Raw genomic sequence first — 23505 nt, forward strand, 5'->3', positions numbered from 1 at the left:
TCTTGTGTTAGTCATCCCCTCCAGCATCAGTGCTGCTTATCCACTGCTGCTTTACAATAGCACTGGAAACCCATATCTAGGTCTTTGCTGGCAGTAGTGATGGGAGTGTAGAAAGGAGGGAGCTGAAGGTTGTTGCAGAACAGTCCGTGATGCTCAGTTATGCACTCTGGCACTGGCTGGTACAGGTGCAGAGGCTCTGCTCAGAGCCAAGAGAGAGAAAACCTTTGGCATTGTGCACAGCTCTAGGGCAGCTTCTGCTTAGTGGTGTCAGAAGCAGTGACAACTCTGCCTACAATCTCTTTCTAATGTGAGGCAAACTGGTTGAGCTCTTACACAGATGGGAAAGTACTCCTGGGTAAGGAAAAATTAAGGGAAAACATGGAAGTACAGCTGAAACATGAAATTACTATTTACATATAGAATACATTGCTTTTCTGAATCTGTAGTCAGGAGACTTTCAGAGTTAGGACTAAGGTTAAAAACTGGCCCTCACTGAAGTTTATGTATGACCTGGAATTCATTCCCCAGGAGTCAGGAAATGATGATTTAGATGCTCTGGATGCTTTGGATTGACTTTGCTAAATTCAGCTCAAAACGGCTTTGGAGGAAATAAAATATTTTGGGAGGCTACACAAAAAAATAAATCTCAGTTGCCCATCTCGCACTATTTCAATAAGAGCTGTTTCACCAGAAATTAACTGAGTCTGAGGTCTGCTTGGAAGAGTTGATCTCTTGTTCTACAAGGTTCTGTGTTTCCATCAGAATTAATAGGAGTCTGTTACACCCATGAAGAGGAAATGATATACAGAATGTATGTTGTTCACTCATCTGGGGAATGAAAGGTTCTTGTAAAGTCTCTGTGACCTAATTTGAATAGTATGTTCTTCCTGAAATTGCTGCCTTGATAAGGTGAACAGATTTTTAGTATGCCTTCCAAAGTCCTGAAGTGAAGGATAAAATGCTTCTCTTTTCTAGTTTTGTTTTCTGTTTTTTTTTCTTTTACCCTTTTCTTTCTCTCTGCTGACTTTGCCTACATAAATATGATTTTTGGGGGATTCCCTAGCAAAGAATGTCTGTAATACTTTGCTTTATACAATATAAATCCCTTAGTATCTGATAAGAAAGAGATTTCCTCTGGAGTAACCTCAGCCTAAATATTTGAAGAACTGAGCACAAAGACATGAATTTATTTTCTTGACTGAACTATTGTCTTGTTGATCTGCTGGCCTTACCTCCACACCAAGGTCCTTCCACAGCATGCGACTTGCTATAATACACCCACAGAGCACAGCATCCTTCCAGCTAGAAAACTGATCTTTCCTCTTGCCTTTTGCTCTATTTCTCTTGATAAGCAGTTTCCCCTCTCTTCAGTTATTTAGTAACTCAAGCTCAGATTTTGGTCCTTGGAGGTGCTCCCTCCAGCTTCAAGAGCTGCTTTCTTTGGTCCGGAGTGGTCAGTTTGAAGGCTCAGAGAGAGCTCATTTCCAAGTTACTCTAAGTGTTGGTTTCTCTCTATCAAATAAGCAAGAAAGAACTCCTTCTCTTGGTGAATCCAGTCACAGCATTAAAGTGGGGGTTTGGGGTTTTGCGTTGTTTTCAATTGGACATCCTCTTTCACATAGAGGTTTCTGAGGTGCTCTGAAAATTGCTCCTTTAACAGGCAGTTCTACTCTGAACAGCTTTCAGGGAAATGGATGACTTGGTGGCCACATGCTGGGATCTGATGATCATGAAGTGTTCACCGTGTCATCACAGTATTGCAATTTAAGTGGAGGTGAATTCTAACCATAGGAGTATTCTGGCAGATACAGAAAGAAATGTGTCCCACAATATTGATATTGATAGGGATACGAAATGTGCTGTGGGAATTAAGAAGAGTTAATGCTGATACTAGTAGGCCCTGTCGGAGATGAATTGTTTCCTTATCATGCATGACCTCCTAAAAATGTAGAAAATTTTTTCCTGTGTTTGAGATCTCAGCATGAATAGGATAGGATAGTGTAAGACCTTGTGGACTCACTCCTGTCTAAAAAACTCTTTTTTTCTTTCTTTTTTTTTCCTTGCAAACAAAACCACGTTTCTTCAAATTACTTCCCACACAAACTCCCCTCTCTAGAAGTGCATTTCTTAATTTGTTTAATTCTAGAGGTATCCCAGTGGAGCTTTTTATGATTAACAGCTGATGACACTGTAAACCCAGCATTAAGAACATTTCCTGGGCAATGGCCATGTTTCGTACAGGCTGTATTTGACTGTTGTTAGGGTATGGACAGAACAAACACTAGGGAAGAGTTCACCCAGAAGAGTATCTCACTGGTATGGGCTCAGTGTTTGCTTTATACATCTGCTAGTTTATCTTTTCTGGGGTTTGGAGATGGATGCACTTCTCTGTACAATTTTATCTGTTTTAAGCATTCACTACTGTAGTGTGATAGACCCTTTGCTTGTAATGTGAATGACTGGGAGAAGGGGAGGAAGTAAAACATGAGGATTCCATAATATTAGTACCATTTTCATCTCAAATTTACTGGTACAATAGCCAATCATTAAAATTTAGTGATAGGCTGTCAGCTTCTGTGCAAATTGTTGGGTTACATACAAAGTTTTTCTTCTTGGATTTGCCACCCAGACCAGATACATAGCTGGTCTTGCTTTTTCGGAGCTTCTGATATTTTTCAGTTCCCTTCTGATTTTTCTGGAAAAGGTTTTATGAAAATTGAGATTGCTTCTGTGTTCAAATGGGTTTCTGGGCAGCAAAAGGGGCAAATGCTGCTGCTTCCTGTTACTGGAGAGATTTTGGTACTGGCTGTGGCTCCTCTTCAGTTAGTAGAAAATGGGGATAACAGCAATTTCAGCTTATCTTGTGGTGGCACATGTTCTTGCATAAGACCTGGGCAGCAGAGCCAAGACCGCAACTTGTACAAGGCAATGTATGACTGCTTACTGTGTTTATTTGTGTGTATTCCATCCATAAATTTAAGATATAAAATAAACAAAAATATTGATTTAAATAAGTTTTAAATGCACCCTTTCCAAAGGGTGAGACAAAGGAAACTGCAGCAGGTAATGATTTGGATAAAACTCTGTACAAGCTATCAAATAAGTCAGTGCTGTATGAAACTAGACACAATGAGCAGCGATAATGGTACATGTTCTGCAAAGACATACCTCACTGTTTGTAGTGATAACATAATGTTACATAATAATGGATACAATAATGTTTGCAGCCCTCAGGGGACAAATGTGTTCCTTTTCTGATAGAAGGTAGGTTTCTCTTCTATTTGTATACAGTGGGCCTTCTTTATGAATCATGTCTGAGGACTACAAATCCAGATCAAGTGGTGGTTTAGAAGGAGGTTTGGTTGTTTTGTTAAATTTTTAGAGGTTTTTTCCAGTTGTGTGCAGCTGTGGTGGGGAGTTCAGGGAATTTTATACTGCAATCTGTTTTTCTGTGGAGCGTGCTCCAAGCTTTGTCAACAAGCTACAAGTAGGTTAGGTTCAGAAGCTGAAAGAACTTGCTGTATTTTCAGGCATGCTGTTGACTTTCTGTAGACACTTAGAAGTCCGGAGATGACTGCCCAAACATGTGCTGCAGCTTCTCGGCAGTTTTCTTTGGGTATCTGAGCATACATTTAAAAATGACCTATCCTTGTGAAAGGACAGTGTGTTAGAGGTCAGTAACAGTTCTAGGAAGTCTTCCCTAGATATACTTCAGATTTTAAACTTTTCTTAATCATGAGCCTTAAATGGCCTTGATGTGGTCATGACCTCTTGCCATGAGAATCTGGGAGACCAGAACTAGCTATTGGCAGCTCAAGGATGGAAGGAGGGAGGATTGACAACTGCCACAGGCACCACACTCTTGTGTATCATATGCTCTAGACCACATGAATGCTCTGTAGACAACAACCTCACATTTGTGTATTATCAGGGAGGTCTCCCTGTCCCTCCTTTTACCGAACTCTTTTCCACATAGTGCTCTCAGCCAGAGCACCCACTGACCATGCAAGGAAGGTGGCTAATTTTAGATAGTGGGTTTGTTTTGTTTTTTTTTTCCCAGACCTTCATAACTGATCGTTACCTGTGCCACTCAGATCATCAGTTCTGTAGAATTTGACTGAAATGCAGAGGAAGCCTTGTTTACTTTAATGCAATATAACATTTGACAGTCCCAAAACCTAAAACAATGCATCACGCCTCAGAAACCCACCTTCAGTATTGGTGTAAATTCTCCTCATGAAAATATTGCAGCAGCCAGAAAATATGTTTTATCTGGATGTCACTTAAAAATACACACAGAAAACAACCCAAAATTTTTGAGTGAAACTCTTTCCAAATATCCATTCTTCATGAAGACACGTCAGGTTAAAAGTTCAGCAGTTTCACCAAGCTTCTGGCTTGGAGTTCAAACCTTCTTGCGTAATGTTGAGGTTTCAGGGCATTGAACCCAGAGTATCCCTGGTCAGAATGTTGAAGAAAAATAAAAAATACTGGAATAAAATGCTGTATATGACCTTTTCTTAACTTGGTTTTCTACAGGGAATTTATCTTTGGTGCCAAATTGTCAACTCTGCAATTTGAGTAGTTTAAAAAATAGGTATATAGAATTAATGGCATTTTCACCCTGTTTGTGCCTTGACCTATTGGAACCATCTCCAAGATGGGGTAAGCATAAAACCCCCAAGGCCTGTTCCCTTTGTGAATGCATCTAGTGGCTGCTTCTTCCATTAGTGGATCACTAAATAAGGCTTTTAGCCATTGTACACATCAGTGGCTTTTCAGTCTAGGAACTGAACTGAGAGCCACCACTTTTATTATGTGCAGGTTTGTAGGGACACATAGAAGCACACTGTGGTTTACCTGGGCAACTAAGCAGCAAAGTAGCAGCTCTGCAGCCTGTAATCAGGCTATCCCAGGAGGCATGGATGAGCACTAGTTTTGAAGAGGTTCAGTGCCATCCACAAAAAACAGGTAAAAGTCCAAATGTTCTCTGTGTTGAGTTTTTCCCCAGTTATACCCATTTGCTATAAAGACTGAATTGCTTTTTCCAGTGTGTGACATTTAGGAAAATTTTACCAGTGCAGGTAATTGATTTACCTGTCAATAGTGAAGACAGCACTTGTACACTTACATCTGTGGTTAGTTTCCAGTGGTTACAATCAAGACACATATCCAGTCAAGTTGAGTTTTAATGTCCCACAGTGACCCTGGTCAGAGTGTTAGAATGGAAATCAATTTTTTATGCTATGATGACATCAGAAAACAGATGAAATTTTATTCTACTAATTGTCTGAATAAGAAAACATTGTGGAAATGGAAATAAGAAGTTTGGGGGGATGTAATTGGACCTTTACCGTTTGTTTGTTTTTCTTGGAGCACCCTGGCAGTTTTTACAGAATATTTCTCTCTCAGTAGAGGCACTCTAATGTCCTCAGCTGCTTATTTTGTCTGGAAAATTCAAGCACCCAGGATAATGATGACAACAACAGCAACATTTTGACTCCCAAATCCCTTGGCAAAATAGTTACATCATGTCTGGAAATAATTGGGCAATGACAGAATGGAAAAATTACAATGACTCAAACAAGACAGGGACGCTCTTAGTAATGGGGTTTTGTGTGTTCATTCTTCTGAGCATGGCAGTTATTAGTGCTACTGGGAAACTCTGGATTGAGTCCTTTGTAACTAAACCCCACTCTTCCCACTAGAAATATTGGAGAGATATTAAGTTGCTAGATCAAGCTTTAGTACTAATCGAAAATAGTAATGTGCTTTACTAGTATTCCTGATCCTATGGAATAGAGGATAGTGTGGGACACCTTTTTCTACAGATCACTCAATCCTTGGCTTCTTTCTTGAGGTGGTCAAAAATGTGGTTCTGGAGTATGGATATTTCATCCTTGGGATGTGGTCTTATTGGATAGAACTGACAGACATTACTGATTAGAGTCAGTGTCATACAATGGTTTTAAAGGCATTTCAATACCATAAGACCTAAAAGGCACAAGACTTCATCTTCTTGTAGAGGAAAACAGTTGTCTTCTGCATTGAAGCTGAAGAAGTGTTGGTTCTGGCTGTCAAAGTGTGTGTGTGTGTGTGTGTGTCTGCTTAACCAATGACATTGTGATCTATTTAATCTTCAATCTATGATTTCTTATGTTGAATAAAAGCTTCATCTCACACTCCAACTTCCACGGCACTTTTTTTCTGTGAGTTTGCATCACTGCGTTGTATCCACCACCAAAAGAAAGTAAAGCAAATTGGGTGTCTAATTTGAAATCTTCTGTCTAGGTCTGTAGCATCTAGAAAAGGAAGTTCAGACTCACTCAGATGAGATGTCTGTTCTGCTCAACAGACCACTCTGTTGAGTAGAACAGACACAAACTGGGATTGCAGCCTTGTCCTGAAGTCACAGCCCTAGAATTACTGTTTAATTTTGTCAAGCCTTAAAATAATATTTTTGGGATCTGAATTATTTCAAAAGTAAAATCTGGGAATTGTAGAGTGTTTGAAAATAATTGCTGCTTCTTGGTCTTATCATTAGTCAGAATTGGATCTTGGGGTGCTGCCTGTGGGATTTGTGTGATTTTTTCCCTATGTTTTCTTTTATGCAGCGTATTTCCCATTTGCTCTTACAGCCACAGCAATCTGATGAACAGGGACATTATAAACCAACCCATCCAGTGAAGCCAATGCTATGGTAGGGGAAATCACTGCATAAATTCCATTATTTCATAAAGGATTAATTTATCCATGCTGGATTTATGGACACTGCTAAATACTGTCTCTACAGCAGCATCATTACTGGGGGTGATCCTGTTGTGTCCTGGCCAGATTCCAGGCAGGTGATTACCATTTTGCTGGCTAACTGTTTTTATTTCTGTTTGTATAGTACCACAGTGTATTTGGCAGTGTAAAATAACTGATTTAAGCAGAAGAGTAAGACCCAAGAGTAAGAGCATTGGAGAAGCTACAACCTTAGTGCCACAGCTAAGGCAGTAAAGTAAAATACAGCCAAAATAAAACATACATGAAGTGTGATGCATCCTTTGCAGCTTGTGTCATGCAGTAGGTGTCTCTTTAGAAGTATTTTTCTCTTCAATATCTGCTGAAAAAAGAAAAGGTTTTATAGTGTGAGCATAGGAAGTGGCTATGGGAAGCTTTTTCAATTCTAACAGTTGAAATGAAAAAAGAGGATATTGCAATGAAATAGTGAAAAAAGTAGAGAATAAAACTAAAACTGGTAGAAAAGAAAGGGAGAACTAAGAATACAAAGGAGCAGCTTGTTTTTCTTAAGAGAAGGGATTGTCAAAACTTTGGTGAGGTATATGAATACAACAAATGTGGTTCATGGTGAAGAAGACAAGAAAATTGATCTTGGTAGCAGTGACTTTCTGACTGAGATGGAAATTGGGGGTATGTGTAAATGTTACTGAAACTGCAGTGCTGCAACACCAGAGAAGTTGGAAGTAATATGGGGAGGGGAAGGAGGGAAGGACAAGACTCCACACTACTTCATGCAAACAAGAAAGGTTGATTATATTTTTAGGCAGTATGCAATCCTGTTCAGTCCACCACCATGGTGATTTGAATTGCTGGCAAGCATGCCTCATGAGGAATTGATAAATTAGGACACAAATCTGTGATACAGTCAGATACATGAGGACATGAAGGACGTACTTATCCTGGATAAATTGTTAGGCTGTGAATTTTAGTTGTTTTGTTTGCAGTCTAAGCTGTGGTGGTCATATCACCATTCAGAAATGTTAAAGATGCATAGATTTACTTGTATATAAATATGATGCAATAATATAATTAAGACTCAGCATTTGGTGTCCAGGAGGACAGATTAGTTTTGACTGTGCACATTTCTGTGTGAAGTTATAGCTATAGGAACCATGACACAGTTATAGTACCTTTGCAAAAATAAAATAACTTCTTAGCAGGTAAAAGAGTGAATGGTTTGGTCAGCCCAGTTAAGCAAAGAAAATTATTAATCTGTACTTCATTAAAGGGTAGGAAAAAAAGGTGTAAAGAAATACTTAGTTATTACTAGCCAGATTCATGACACAGACTTTAACTACTTTGTTGCTCTCTTTACGTTGTATTTTGAATCTTGACTGTTCTTTTAATATGGTTTTCCTATTAATACAATTTAGATAGATTAATGATTAAGAGGAAGACAAAGAACCTGCAAGTTTATTTTTTCTGTTTTTGTTTGGTTGTTGGTTTTGTTTGTTTATTTTTCTGTAGAGTTATTTTATCCCTCATTCTTAGGTGAAGGCAGAGAAAGTGTTGCAGATTAGTATTTCAGAAGAGAAGGTTCTTACAGTTCTTTAGGTTTCTTTGTTTTGTTGTTGTGTGTTGATAAGTTGGTATCAGGTGAGATGTAATGGATTTGTGGGTATTAGTAGACTAACACTAGTGGTCATTAGTCACACAGCACATCCTGAGCATCCTTAAAGTATTAAAAATAAAGAGATTTTTGACAGACACGTTGCAATAAGTAGGTTCATGGATATAGTTGCACCTGACAGTCTTCAAATAGTCCTTGCATTTTTTTCTTATCTCAGGACTTATTTCTGAGGTAAATAAACAAATAAAAATGAAATAAATATTGATATATATAAAATAGGAGAAAATCCTTAGGTCTGTGGAATACTGTGAAATTATCAACCATCTCAGTTTTAATGGGAAGGTGTTTAAAGCAAACCAGAAGTGAGTTTCTGGACTGTCTTACAAAGTCCTCATATAAACACCAAGACCTCTGCACTCTTGTTTCAATGTGTTGGGGGAAATCTGTGAACTGGATTAAAAATGTAGAGCATTATTTGAACTGCCCTCTCTCCTGTGGTGGAAGCTGTTAGGTGTGGGCCATGGCTGATTGGGATTGAGTAGCCATTACTGCACAGGACCCTCCTCGTTTCCAAATCACCTCCAGGGATCTGTTGATTTGTTTTGGGTCTGATGCCTTCCTGTCCAGCATAGCAAACAGGTGTCCATGGAACTTCAGGAAGCTTCCCTGAAAAATAAGGTTTTAACTTTGTGGATTTTAAATGATCAGGGTTTTTTGTTGCTATTTCGTGTGCTGGAGACCAGGAGGCTCCTTAGTGCGGTGACAAATCCAAACCAAAGGAGTTGGGTTATTATTACACATCCAACAAATGGATTGTTTGTCAACTTGTCTGCTTCATTTCCCCATCCCCCATGCTGCCATTGCCATTTAGTGCATCTGACATCTGTTACATTGCATGTGACATAAATGGAAATTTCCCATGGTAATTAAATCATACCACAAAGCTCATCATTTCACCATCTGTGTACTGAAGAAGCAATGTGGTCCAGGGAACTGAGCATAGGATCAGTATGAAGCTCTTTCCCTCCATCCAGTGTGAATATCCAGGCAGTTTTGAGCATGGTGCTTATTTTTTTCCATTTCATCATCAAGAAGTGATGATGTAGGGAACTGTTTTAATGGTTTATTACTTGATAGTTGAGTAATATAGAATTTTAACTTGGATTTTTGGGGTTTGTGGGTCCATTGGTTTGTATTCTAAACCAGTCAGTCTGAATTCGGATTTCTTTCTACATCAGTGATCACACATTACATGTATGTTTTTTATCCTGCTGCAGAGAAAGGTAAGTTACAGGGAAATGGTATTAACTTTGATTCTTTTCCTAGTAGCATAAGCTAGTGTGGACAGTGATTCTTCACCATACATTTAGTCCCATGTTCCCTGCTCAGGTGAGAGCTGTGGCTACATCCACTGTCATTGTGTGTCTGTTGGTGATCAGTGGAGATACAGCTCTGAAAGCATTTACCATTAATTCTTCCTTATGTTGTAAACTGGTTTTGCATGACTGTGTGTGTTTAGCTACCCACTGAGTTCTCTTTCTTCCCTTTTTCCAAAGGTGGTGGTACAAAAGTAATTTTCTCAGTTTTAGTTACAGTTATGCTCTGGCTGTTAAGTGCGTTGAAGGACAGAACAATGAGATAAAAACTACAATAATCAAAGCAATAGCTTCAGGTGTCTTACTGCTAGCGGAACACTGCTAATTTAGCATATGTTGGCAAGAAAAATTAAATCTCTGACATGAGAATGAAGAGAAGAGTGAGGCCTATGAAGCAATTTGGAAAGCAGTTGAAAAAGGATCCTCCTGTGCAGTTAGCATGGATCTGATCCCATGTGGCTAAAACTTCTGATAAGGGTTGGAAAAATTGCATTAGCTAAATTATGTTTGGTTACTGGGCCAAGTGGTTTAGAAATGAACACGTACGCCCTGTCAGAGGAAGAGGACGTTGTTATAATTAGACCTTGGGCAAAGTTCCAGGCTGTGACTCCTGACCTGAGCCGAACCACAGATGGGGCTGGGAAGCAGGAGAGGGATTGCTACGAGGAGCGGGTGTGTGGTTAGCTGCTGAAATGACAGCAACTTGCTTGTGTTGTGCAAAAGGGCAAAACAGTAGAACTGAGAAGAGCTGTGGGAGGGAGTTATGTGTAATAGTGGGATTCTCTCTAGAGAGATTTCCTATTGATTCTCACTGGGGGTGGAATATGGAAAGACAAATTGCAAAATCTTTACCACCTGAAGTTGAGAGGCAATAGAACTTTTATTAGAAGAAAACCCCCCACCTTTTGTTATTTTCATAAATTTTTATGTCAGCTTTGCTATCAATTCAGAAAAATGAAAGTTGCTCTTTGCTTCGTGTTCTTTGTTGTCTCCCAGCTTCCTTGTTATTTGGAAACACATTTTTCCCAGATTTGATTCTTGACAAAGGAAAGGCAAAGGAGAGAGAAAGAGGAAAGGAAAAGTTTATTAACTTGGAGGTAATTAGAAAATGTTTGTTTCGTTGATCACCAACAAAAATCAAAAAGTTTTAATTAGTTATTAAATAGCATAAACAATACAACTTTCAGGATTCTGGACATCTACTTTACTGGCAAGCATAATCTTTAGAGAGACAGTGCTCCAACTGAGAAATTCCTTTCCTTTCCCTTTCCTTTCCCTTTCCTTTCCCTTTCCTTTCCCTTTCCTTTCCCTTTCCTTTCCCTTTCCTTTCCCTTTCCTTTCCCTTCCCTTTCCCTTTCCCTTCCCTTTCCCTTCCCTTTCCCTTCCCTTTCCCTTCCCTTTCCCTTCCCTTTCCCTTCCCTTTCCCTTCCCTTTCCCTTCCCTTTCCCTTCCCTTTCCCTTCCCTTTCCCTTCCCTTTCCCTTCCCTTCCCTTTCCCTTCCCTTTCCCTTCCCTTCCCTTTCCCTTCCCTTCCCTTCCCTTCCCTTCCCTTCCCTTCCCTTCCCTTCCCTTCCCTTCCCTTCCCTTCCCTTCCCTTCCCTTCCCTTCCCTTCCCTTCCCTTCCCTTCCCTTCCCTTCCCTTCCCTTCCCTTCCCTTCCCTTCCCTTCCCTTCCCTTCCCTTCCCTTCCCTTCCCTTCCCTTCCCTTCCCTTCCCTTCCCTTCCCTTCCCTTCCCTTCCCTTCCCTTCCCTTCCCTTCCCTTCCCTTCCCTTCCCTTCCCTTCCCTTCCCACATGTACTGAATTCCTCTGTAGCATTCCTCTATTGTTTTTATTTTGAAAGCATCTAGACACCTCACCTACCCACACAATTGCAGCATAGAACCAGTATAGTAGTGTTATTTTACCCCTCTATGTTAGTGTGAATTTTATGCCGGCTGCCTACAGATGGACCTGGAAAATGCCAGTGTTACAAATATGAGTTTTGTGAGAGAGTGATGCTTTGTGAAAGCAAGCTTAGTGGTCATGTGAGCTCTGCAAAATTCTGCAAGGTAATAAAATATTAAATAGCCTTGAGTTTCACAAGTGTGGATCCCAAGGAATTGCAGATTCTGTAAAAAAAAAAAAATCACAGTAACAAACATTAGCTTGTGTATTTCTCAGCATTATGGATGAAGAAAGCCTGGAGACTGACAGCCTCTTAGATTAACCTGCTTAAAATAAAAGCCAAATAATGAAATTCCAGTGCAGGACAACCTGTGGTAGCCAGACCAGGGCTGTACTTACCCTGTAGAAACTGTTGAGCTTCACCTCCATTCACATAGTACTCATTTCCTGGTAAGGTACCTCTTTTGGCAAAGTTTATACCAGAGTCTTGACCTGAGCTCTTAAAGGAGAATGTTATGGTCCTATCACTCCAATGGGTCAGCCAGGTTTTCCAGGGTGGATTCATTGTCCATGCCCCTTTGATGGTTGATGGGGAAGCCTTTAGGCAGTGGGCCAGAGCTTGGTTACAACTGAATTGATGCAAATGTAGTTATATTGCATGTAAATCAGGTTTTCTCATTGAATTGAGTTCTTCCCAAAAGAGAGTTTTGTCAAGCTAATTGGTTTTAATCTCAGTCATGACCAGATTGCCATAAAGGGCATTGCACTTGGAATAATAATACTTGAGAAGATTGTCTGTAGTATACAAGTTTAACTCCCGAGGGCTCTATTGTGAAATCTTTTAGCAACTGAATCTCTTAAGTGTCCACTATTGAGAGGAAACAGAAATTGCCATGCACATAATTGTGATAGATTTGGGGGCATTTTGGTTTTGCTGACTGAAGCTGTGTCAAAGACCAGTTCAGTTTTAAGCTGACCTTTGGCATCTCCTAGTGAGAACCCGATGTTTTTATGAATGGGCTTTTGAAGCCAGCAACATCCTGCCCTAGTGAATCCTGCTGGGACGTACCACCCCTTGCAGAGCTGGCATGGAGAGCAAAGCAAAGTGGGCAAGCCAGAAGACAGTACTTTTCACCAGCCTGCTTTCCTTTCAGCTACATGAGATTTGCAGCTGATGCTCCTCCAATGCATAAGAGAATGTACTAGATAAATTAATCCCAGCACACAGTAGGGCATGTGATTCCTGCCAAGCACATAGTGCCATAAGGGTAGAGGTTTGGGTGGTTTGGGTGTTTTTTTTGGTTGTTTGTTGCTTAGGTTTTTCTTAAGCGAGCATGCCAATTTCTGCACAAAACATCCCTGTAGAGCTGGCTCTGCTCTGTGTGTTAAGTCCCACTATGCGACTGCTGTCCCGAAGGTGCTTTTCCTTGCACAGATACTCAGTCTATATGAAAGCTCAAAGCAGCCTTGTTCTGGCAAGCAAACAGACCAAAGCACTGTGGGGCAGGTTAGGGCAGCAGCTGCTCTGATGACAAAGCTCAGCTGTGTTGTTGCTGATACAGCATCCAGCATCCTGTGGTTTGGTTCACCTGCCACCTCCCTCCCGCTTCCCTGCCCTGTGCTCAGGGAGACCAGCTTCACAACAAGCTTTAATTATTTACTCTCTAAGGATATAGCTTATTCTGCAGATAAATTGAAAAAGTGAAGTCCTTAAAAATATAACACAAATAAGCTCCTGAGCTGTCAAACAACAAGTCCCTTAAAAGGGCAAAGTATGTGACTCTCTGTGCACTGCACAGATCCCTCCTTTCAAACTGCTGGCAGGAGACTTCCTGTTTGGATGGGCCGCTCACAAACGGTGTTGTGTGGTTAGTGAAATCACTCACTTCCCAGCTTCTCCTTCAGGCCTCCTTCTGCTTCCCTTTACACTCCTGATACCAAAGCCCCTCAAGCCAGGGTCCTGTCAAGGTGGGACCTGGCAGCTCAAATGTAAATTTGAAGGCATGAATTGGCACTGTGCTGTTTCTTCCCTGAATACATAAAGCAGCCCAAACTACTTACATGTGTTTGACAAGGGGATGGACAAAATGGTCATACAGTGATAGTTCTGGCTGTGAAGGAATAAGTGAATGTTTGGTAGTCTGCCTCTGCAGTGGTGGAACACTGATTTCTGCTTCATTGTTTCATTGTTCATTTCATTTTGATCAAATGGGATACCTTTGGAAGATTCTTCCATGTGTTCTGGGTAAATTCTCCCATACATTTTCCTTCTGATATTTATTTATTTCCTTTCCTTTATTGGAGTAGTGAGAGAAAGGCCAATACCAGCATTCTGTGGCAGTATTCAGCCTTGGCTACTGAGCATTGCTGATAAATCTACCTGCTGGAAAATTCCACACTGAGTTTGTAAAACCTTTTCAGAAAAACTGGGAGAAGCAATTCTACACTGCCATGGAAAAATATGTTAATACCATATGAAGACCTAGCTACCTCATCTGGCTCGAGTGTTTATTTTGCTCTTTTGGGTATCAGATCCTTCTGTCCTCTTCCATCTGTTGCTCCAGTGACAGCCATTGTAACTGCACACAGCTGCACAGATTCCACAGTCTTTTTATCATCTAATGTCTGTTGATTTTGTTTTTTTTTTTTTTTCTGCAGAACATGATCAGAAGATAGCACCACACACCATGATCATGGCCCCCCGGAAGAGGAATCGTCATGCGTTGGGGTTTCTTTGTTGTTTTGGAGGTAGTGACCTCCCTGAAATCAACCTCAAGGACAATAATCCCCTTCAATTCCCTTCAATTCCTTGAGTTTTCCGTCCCAATTCCACCAGCAGAAGAACTCAATGCCAGGTTTGCGGAACTTGTGGTAAGTTTCTGCTGACAGATTGATTTATTTTTGAGGTGAATGAATTCTTCCCTTTAAAGGAGAAGTAAGAGGACTTAAGGGATTTATTAGAGAGCTTCTATTGAAGCTTTTAAAAAAACCTTTTCATTCTTTTATGACTAGTTACTTGGTAGGAGAAAGATGGCAAGGATAGATGATAGTGGTATCATGTGGTATCAGTACAACAAAATGTTTAAGTGTGATTATTTATTCTGATAACACTGTGTAGGATTGATCATACTAGAAGGAGCCTCTCAAGTTGCTGACAATTTCTTGTTTACAACTTTGGGATAAAATCTGCTGTATACTGTAATGCAGTGGAAAATCTTAGGGTTTGTAGGACTATAAAATGAAGACTGTTTGGTTTTGTTGATGAGTAGCATTCTGCTGGTGAGGTATAAGAATCAGGTGACCATGCTAATTATGTTTCATCACACAGCTGCCTTTGAACCATGAAATGGTGCTGTTGCAGCAACAGCCATAAACAGGAAGAGAAGGAATTATTTCAGATGAACTTTGTTGTTTGCTTTTGTGGTAAATGTTGCAGACTCCAGGAGCCAGACACTTGCTTTTCATGCCTGGCTTCAAATGACTTCACTGTCTTCATCTTCTTGTTCAGCCTGAATGCAAAACACAGACAGAGGTCCTAGGGCTGGGTTGCTTTGCAAACTGTGTTGCAAAGGTGATGCCCATTTAATGCAGCTGATTAGGTTTCTCATCACCATTCTGAGATTGGAGCTTATGTAAATTCAGATATCTCTAAGTGGAGGAGTGAGACTGTGCCCGAGGAGCGTGACTGAGGCAAGGAATAGGACAGAAAATACTGGATCTCAGCATTAGAGGAATTGGCCAGTAGTTTTTCTACAGTACACTTACATTAGCCGAATAAGTTCTTGTCCATGACCATAGCTTTGAAATGCTATAGTAATGAAAAGAAGCATGTAATCTGCATATGCAATGAGAGGTTAGTATATAGCCAACTATAGTATGTCATATCAAATACAGGGAGAGCTGTAGTTTGTCAGAACAGTGGTCTGACAACCTAGACCAGGCTTCAGGTCAAGATGGAATCCAAAACAGATGGCTAGGGAAAAATACAAGGTGTTGGACACTATAAGGTGAGTCCATAGGGTGGTCTTTTCCAGGATACTCTCCAACCCTCTAATAGTTTTCAGCTCAAGGACTTCCTCAGTCAAAAGTTGCATTCTGTATACATAGTAAATTGGCATGGATTTCTTTTCCATTAACTTTACACTTTCCCAGTACCCATTAGCATTTTCAGTATTCTGTGGCAGGGACATAGAAATGAGTCAATAGGATTTGCAGCTATTTCAGGAAGAATAGTGTGTGCAATAGAAGAGTCTACTTACTCTGAACTAATTTGCAAATGGAGAATCTCCTCTTATAGAAATATTTCACAAAATTCTGGTCTATATTTAGGTCAGTTTTCTTTTTATGTGAGACTACTTGAGTCACTCTTAGAAACAGCTGTCTGACTGTGGAGAATTCTGTGTGGTGACAGCTATCTCTCAAGAGTAAGAGTATAACCTGTAATCTGCTCTGCTGACAATTTATTTCTGGATGCTGCTTAGCCAATGGTTTTCACATGCAAAGCTCAGACTGCTGTGTCAAAGTTCATCTCTCTCCAATACCAAGATCCTTTGAAGCATTCCACCTAGCCTTCCTGAAGACGTCACCAACAGATGTGCTTTGCTCCTGAACTTGGCTTGCTAAACTTTGAACTTGTTTACCTTTGGGTCATAGTGAAAGACCTGCTTGAGCTGCTGCTGGGCTTTTGCTTACTGAGAAGGGTATCAGGTTTATGAGGAGTTTGAGAGTTTGTGGTGGTATTAATGATGCTTTTAACTTCTAGTTTTATGTCTGGCAAATACTGGTGTTCCATGTGCTTGCTTGTGGCAAAACAGCTCGCAGCTGCCTTATGGAAGTCTATTAAAAAGTATAATTTATAACGTTTCTGGTGCAAAATTTAATGACAAGTATATGTGATGATCTGTAAAAATTTTTGGCCCCAGTAGTTTGAGATTTGTTGGTTTATGCTATAACTTATTAAATGTGCTGACAGCTTGTAACTGGCATATGCATTTCAAACAAATGAAGCCATTGAAATGAAAACAGATCATATTCAGTTCTTATATTTAATGATAGCATTGCAGCCATCATTGCATGAGAAGAGAGCTGTGAGAGGAAAGTGCTATTTTTCAGAAGGGTAATGGTGTACACCACACATTTTTATAAAGCAGGCAGACAGGATGGCAGTGCATGTCCATAGGAGTTCCTGATTAGACAGGTAACATGAGAGCAGTTAAGGGCTTTATGTGTGAGCGAACCTGGGCTGGAAACTGGGCTGGCAAAATGTAGACTTTGCCTAGAAGGGCCAGTTTGTCCACAGGTCTGGATTAATGCATGTTCTATGAGACACTAAAATAAACCAGGCTACATCTGTATTGACAGCTCAGATGAGATTTTAATTGGATTAGAAAGATTCAGTCTGTAAATGCACCAGTGTAAATCAGCGACCTGGAAGTGCCTGAGAGAGCTCTGTGCTGTGTGCTAGCTCCCTGCTGCTTATCCGTTAGGGTCTAGTCTGGGTGCACTTGTACTATATAAAAACCAGATTTGAGTGTAAAGCCTTTTGACCCAAATCCTCAAGTGAAATGATGACACCAACATCATTTGAGATCTGTAGTGAGAAGAGCATTTGTGTTAGCTCCCTGAAGCAGGCCCAGGGGGTAGAGCATCATCTTGCCATCTGCTCTGCAAAGGGTGTAATGAAACACTGGTGTGGTTGAATGAATTTTTAAAAGCCTTATTTTTTCCCTTGTTGGAGTTAAAATCTGGGGCATTTTCCCATAGAAGAGTTAATGACAAGAAAATCTGATCATAGCTGTGCTAGAGAAGTCTCCCTTGGGATGAATTTTCCAATCCAGTAAATATTTAATATGTGTCAACCCCCCTTTCTGAGGAAAACTGGAATGTTGAGGACCAGGAGCATGTCTTCTGCTGTTCTCTGCTACTTACACTTATACCATGAAAAGAGAATTTGGAGATGTCCATTTTTTCAAGGGGAAGAAAATAGGAATGTGTTTGGATTCTTATTTGTAATGGGCTAACATGATCCATTCCAAGCTTTCAAACCAGTTTGTGTAGACTTTAAACTGAGACAGATACACATGTGCGAGCTGCTCTCTTTTTGGAAAATATACCCAGACCATCCAGCTATGTAATGGCAGCTGCCTGACTGCACTCTGACCAAGGCAGTGATGCTGAGATGATAAGCTGAGGCTGATTTCAGCTGAAATGCCTGCTCTTGTTGCCTCCCAACCAGAAAAACAGTGCTAGGATGAATCCTAGGCTTATGTGTTACTTGAAGCTGGATACTGTGTTTATGTCTTGTCTGATCAATTAGAAAATTAAAGCAGAAAGGATAGGACCTGATCCTGATAGGACCTAAATTCTATCTCTATTTATTCCATTGGGAACATGTGCAGAGAGTAGGTCTGAACAAAGATGATGGCTTAGGATGATTTGGAATTATTTGGTTTGGGCTAAGACAGGAGATGATGTACCAACTCTCAGGCCATCTGCTGGCAGTGACTGCCTTGAGATTAATGCAGTGGTAACAGTACAGGTAAGTCCTTATCAAAGTCTAGATGCACAAAATAGAAAGCAAACAGAAATATTTGTGACAGCAAGTTTTGCCCTCCAAAGGCTGCTTTTGTGAGAGAGGACAGAACATCTGTCTTTATCATATTCCCTTCAATGAGCAAGCAGAGAGAGAAGTTCTAGGCAATGGGGTGTGTGGACTGGTCCTGTACCTTGCAAATTATAAAACTGGCCCTATCTGACCATCAAGGCTGATGTGACCAGCCTCACTTCTGCTTCCATACTGCCCTATAGTGATAAAGTACTGCTTCAGATGGTGGTCTGTTGGCATAAAATCTAAAGGAATATTATTTACAGTTGAGGATCAACATAAATACTTATGAAGTGTCTATATTTGAAAAATCTAGAATTAGCCACTGTTTGCTTTGGCTTGCCTTTAAGCTTCTCATCCACTGAATTGCTGAGAGAAGTAGGATGCTGCTCAGGTGAGGCAGCCTACACTCTTCTCTCTCCCTCTCTAGATCTAGCATTCTGATCCTATTGCAAACCCCCAGATTTTGTAGCAAAGGTGCATATGGAGCTGCTATATATTCCTGAACAATAAGACCACTGAAAATCAAGCCCATATTTTCCCTATAATATTGGCTGAGTGCAATTAAATGAAGATGGAAATAAGTGCAGAATCAAGGTCTCTGTCCTTCCCTCAGCCCATTCTGGGAACCATCATTGAAACTGTTGCCTTGGTTTCTGTCTGCAGTGCTCTGCAGCAGTGACCACAAGAACATGGAACTATGTCCCTTCTTAACACAACCCTAAATTCAACACTTAGTCTTTCATCTCATCATCGCATGACCTCTGACTTCATGATTAATTTCATTATTTGCATTATTTGGTAATGACTGCCACAGCATCAAAGTTGGCTCACTTTCTGAATTAAAGATGAACTAGCCAAGGTATCTAGATGGAAAAAATGGAAAAAAATCCCTTCCTAAGTAAATCAGTGTCTTCATCTTCTCCTGAAATAGAACTATGGAAGTAGTGTGATATTTGCTCCTGTTCTGTATGTTACAGGGCTCTCTTGATTTCTCAACACACGAGGCTAGTATATGTGAGCACTTTAGTGTCAGAATGCTAAAAGGAGTTGATTAGTGTTCTCTGAGTACATGAGGCATCCACATAACTGGTATCTCTGCTAATTTTTTCACCACAGACGCAAAGGAACAGTGGGGTCACCATAGACATGTTTCTATTAGCATTGGATGAAGTGACTAACAGCATAAAGTTTGGGAAAATTCACATCCTTGCTTACTCTGTGAAATCTCTCCTCATCTGTTCCTTCTTGACCGTAAAAGAGAGTAAAATTTTGTGATTGCTGTCTTGTCTCCCAGAGGAGAGAAAGTTGAGAAAAGGAAGGAAAGGAGTTTTATATTGAAAGAAAGTAAGGTAAAACATGGAAGTATGTGGGAATTTGTTTATTTATTTATTTCATCAAAGGAAGCAAAGTAATTTCTGAGCAAGGAATCAGTTTGGCACACATTGGACAGCTTATCTTCAGCAGCTACAGGGAGATGAGATCCAAACCAAATCAACTGTAGTCGTGGTTTCCACTGCAAAAAACTGAATTCGAAGTAGCAAGTTCCCTTCATGCCTAGTTCTCCCTTGCAGACCATTTAGTGTAATGGATACAGCATAAAGCTCAGATGAAAACTAGGCTTCACCACATTGAATAAGTTCTCCCATATATCACCAGTCCCACTCAAGCTTGCCAAGTCCTAGCTGTGGAAGTGTTTGTGAGGCCCCATTTTTGGCTCTGCAACCTGCAAGAGTATTTATGTGGTAAAAAGTACAAGAATTGCTTCCACTGTGATCTTTCATGTGAATATAGACAATATATGTCAATGTATGTAGGAACAGGAGGGCATCAGCTGTGTTTCTATGTGTTCGCTGCTGGGCTTGAAGAAGAAAATTCCCTATTTCTCTTCCAGCTCTCTTGTAATACTCCTGGGAAGCAGGGATGCAAAGTTGCCTATTCTGTCTCCTGGCTCTCAGTATGGAGCAACACCTTTCCAGAAAAGTATCCTTTGTGCCTGAAGGTTATTTAAGTCATTTGTTTCTCATTGGAAGATTGTGACTTAGAAAGACATGTGTGTTAGGTCCTTGTTTCAACCTGCAAACAGTTCTCACATGTATTGATAACCATATTTACTCTCATTTAAGCTCAGGCACATTAGCAAGATCTGAGTGTTTAGTTTCAAATTATTAGTTTTTAAAGTAATTCTGTCCTAATGCTGGGTTAATTTGAATACAGGAATTTACTTTCTGTGTCACTTGCCCTGCATGTAAATCCTAGTTTCAGACTATGCCTCTGACTGGCCTGCAGCTTTGAGTTGTTGCTAAATGCAAATTTCTATGCAACGATGATTTAAAAGTCCCTCTATTCTGTTTTGCCCATAAGAGGAAGTTATTTATTTCCCTGTGTCCGTCCCTCATCCCTTCTGTGTTTCTCTGTCATTAATTAATCTACCTAATCTGTCAGGAAGTGTAATGCCAAACACAATCCACAGCTGGAGAGGTCCTTCATTTATTTGTATTTGATGAGCTCTGACTTCAGCAAACTAGGAGGCTTTGCTGGCCTTAGCTCATTGGAGACTCCCCACCCCAGTTATTACTTCCTTTCTTGCACTTAATGGGGATGAACCAGTGGAGCTTGTAAGAAAATGCTACTGGTGAGAGCAAGGCAGAATTTTCCTGACAAGAGGCTCATATCCAGGAAGAAGCCTTGGCATTGCCCTCCGAGTAGGAGATGCTGTATCTGAAAACAGAAATAAAGCCAAACTTTGAGGCAGCAAATCACCTTCACTGATGGTGGCCAGCCACAAATACTTCCCTTTCTGTCGGGTTAGTTTATAGTTGTCAGATCAATATTTTTCATGCATGCAGATGCACTTGTCTTCTATTATAATAATGGCAAAATAACTGGGTGGTTTAAAATTTCTGTAGCAAAGGGTACTGAGGCTCAGGAGGCAAAATCTCTTAATGGTTTCAAAGCCTGTCTAGTCATGCACAAAATACCTTTCTGTCCAGTATAGTCCAAGATTGTACATACTCAGGATTCCTCTTTTCTTTTTTAATTTTCCACATATTTCTTCTTTTACCTCCTGCTCTAGAGAGAGACTTTTTCATAATGTTGGGTCTGCTTGACTTGTGTCCCATATGTTATACATGGGCACAAGTCCCTGGTTTTAATGCACATATCACTACAAGAAACTTTCTGTGGTTATTCAAGTCCAAATCCATAAGAGGTATTGCATTTTAACCTTTGTGGCAGAGACAGCTTCCCCTTTCAGGTGCTCACCTACATATGAATTCCTCTGATAGGGACAGGCTTATGGCCCTGAGTGCAGCACCACCATTTTTGCTCACTTTAGGTTCCCTTCCAGCAGGTGCAGCTGGTTGGCAGCTCCCAGCTCCCTGACCAGCTGTGTAAGATGCAGCAGTCACCATGCTGCTAATGTGTGAGACACAGGTGCTGGGAGAGGAGCACGACATGGGAGCCAGGTCTCACACCCCGTGTCTGAGAATCAATAGGGTTGTGTAAACAAATGTAAATCCAAACCTGGTCTTACATGTGAGGTTTTGGGTATGAAGAAGCTGTGAGTGTTACCAAAGTACCTGTGTAGTTTTAAGGATTTTGTACGGGCATACACTATGTTTTAGATCTTGTTGCTTTACTATAAAGCTTATGGACAGATGTACCCAATGTAAACCAGTTCAGTTTGACTGGAGACAGTAGTAGAATTACATCAGTCTTCCTGTGTGGTATTTTCTGTGTCTGTGGTAGTTGTTGGCTTCTGAATATCCCTAGATGAGCAAACTGACTGCCTTTCTGAAAAGTGGGAAGGGTCGTGGTCATGGTTGGAATACTTGAAGGGAACGTCTGAGTGTGTTCTGAGAATGATTTACTTACAGTAGACATGAAATGCCTGAGGAAGCTCTCACAGGACTACATATTTTTAACAGGGCAGTGCTGTCATTCCATGGGAACATGCAAGGAAGTGCATGTAGTACATCTAGGGCAAAAGAGGAGAAGTACTGGAATTTGGGAGCACAATAGATATGTAGCTTGGGATACAGAAGGAGGGGAAAAACAGATTTACACTAGAGGAAAGTGGAAGAGCACTTAGGAAGTGCTAAGTTGTCAATCTTATGTCTCCCCTCTATCAAATGGTTGGGAGCTGTCATGATATCCTAACCTTGAAATAATGGATAGGGTAGATATTCTTAATGGTCAGAAATCTTGTGTCTATGTTTCTAACAGCTTTATCACCTAATTTGCTAATACTATCGTGTTTTGGCATAGCTGCAAGTGTTAGCATAACATAAAAAGAAAAAAAAAGACAAACAAAAACCATAAAGCTCTACTCTGTCCTTTTTTCTTAGCAAGGCATAATTAATATTTGAACGGTTTTTGTATTCCACTATGGCTATAACAAAGTGTCAGCAACTTTCTGGATTGAGCCTGAAGGCTGCTGAAGTGATAAAACACTGAGATGATATTGATAGTAGGAGTCATACGTGCTAGCTGGAAGGATCAAATTAACTTATCTCTGTTTCAGCTTTCTGGAGTTTTACCAGCTATACTTGGATAGATACAGAATAGATGTTTTTCTACCCTCCTCCTAGAATTGCACCAGCATTCTTATATATTTCCTGCCACTTTGCCTGCTGACTTAGAGAGTGGGCTCTCTTCAGTAGAAAAAGCATAAACAGCAGCAGTGCAGGGATATCCTATTTCCCCAACATTTTGGAATGGTTTTTCTGCGTATGGTTCCTACCCTTCTGTGGATTTTAACCTTTAATTCTCTTTATTTGTGTCTTATATTTCTCAGAGTTGTATTTAATGGCTTAGAAATCTATTATTGAGACCTCATCCCATACCTTCTGGTGAGAATATTTGAACCTAGATTTAGTCTGCTAAGGAGAGATTGTTATTAGTCAGATAAGAAAGGTAATATGGGATGAGAAGATGCCTCCCAGAAATGCATCTGTGAGAAATGACAGAAAAGAAGAAAGTACTATGTGTTGCAAAGACCACGTTGACCAGATTGTAACTGTACAGGAGATTGTGATAAGAAGGAAAAGTGTCTTCCTAAGCGTTGAAGTAAAGGACACAACAAATGAAGTAGCTGCGGTGCTGAAGGGAGAGTGAAGACCGACTGCAAAGATGGAGGTGATGTGGAAGGAATGCTAGGCCAAGATGATCTTTTGGCTGTGCCTTTGGAGTTAACGAAGGGAGGTTGAATCACAGATGTCTATTTCTTCTGCAGCTTATAGACGAAAGGCTAGATCTGAGATGCTGTAGGAGGTATGTTTTGA

The 23505-nt window shown here is 40.4% G+C and overlaps 1 protein-coding gene across 1 annotated transcript in view; it reads left to right on the top strand.

Annotated features, from left to right (window-relative positions):
* The first annotated feature begins 14056 nt into the window (after window positions 1-14056).
* The window catches only part of DAAM2 (dishevelled associated activator of morphogenesis 2), a 114071-nt gene continuing 104622 nt past the window's right edge, over window positions 14057-23505 (top strand). The window contains 2 exon segments of the mRNA XM_062489228.1: window positions 14057-14405; window positions 14407-14487. Of these exon segments, the coding sequence (XP_062345212.1) occupies window positions 14238-14405; window positions 14407-14487 (249 nt within the window). The 5' untranslated portion in view covers window positions 14057-14237.

The sequence above is a fragment of the Cinclus cinclus genome, chromosome 3, assembly GCF_963662255.1.
Source record: "Cinclus cinclus chromosome 3, bCinCin1.1, whole genome shotgun sequence".
Taxonomy (NCBI): Eukaryota; Metazoa; Chordata; class Aves; order Passeriformes; family Cinclidae; genus Cinclus; species Cinclus cinclus.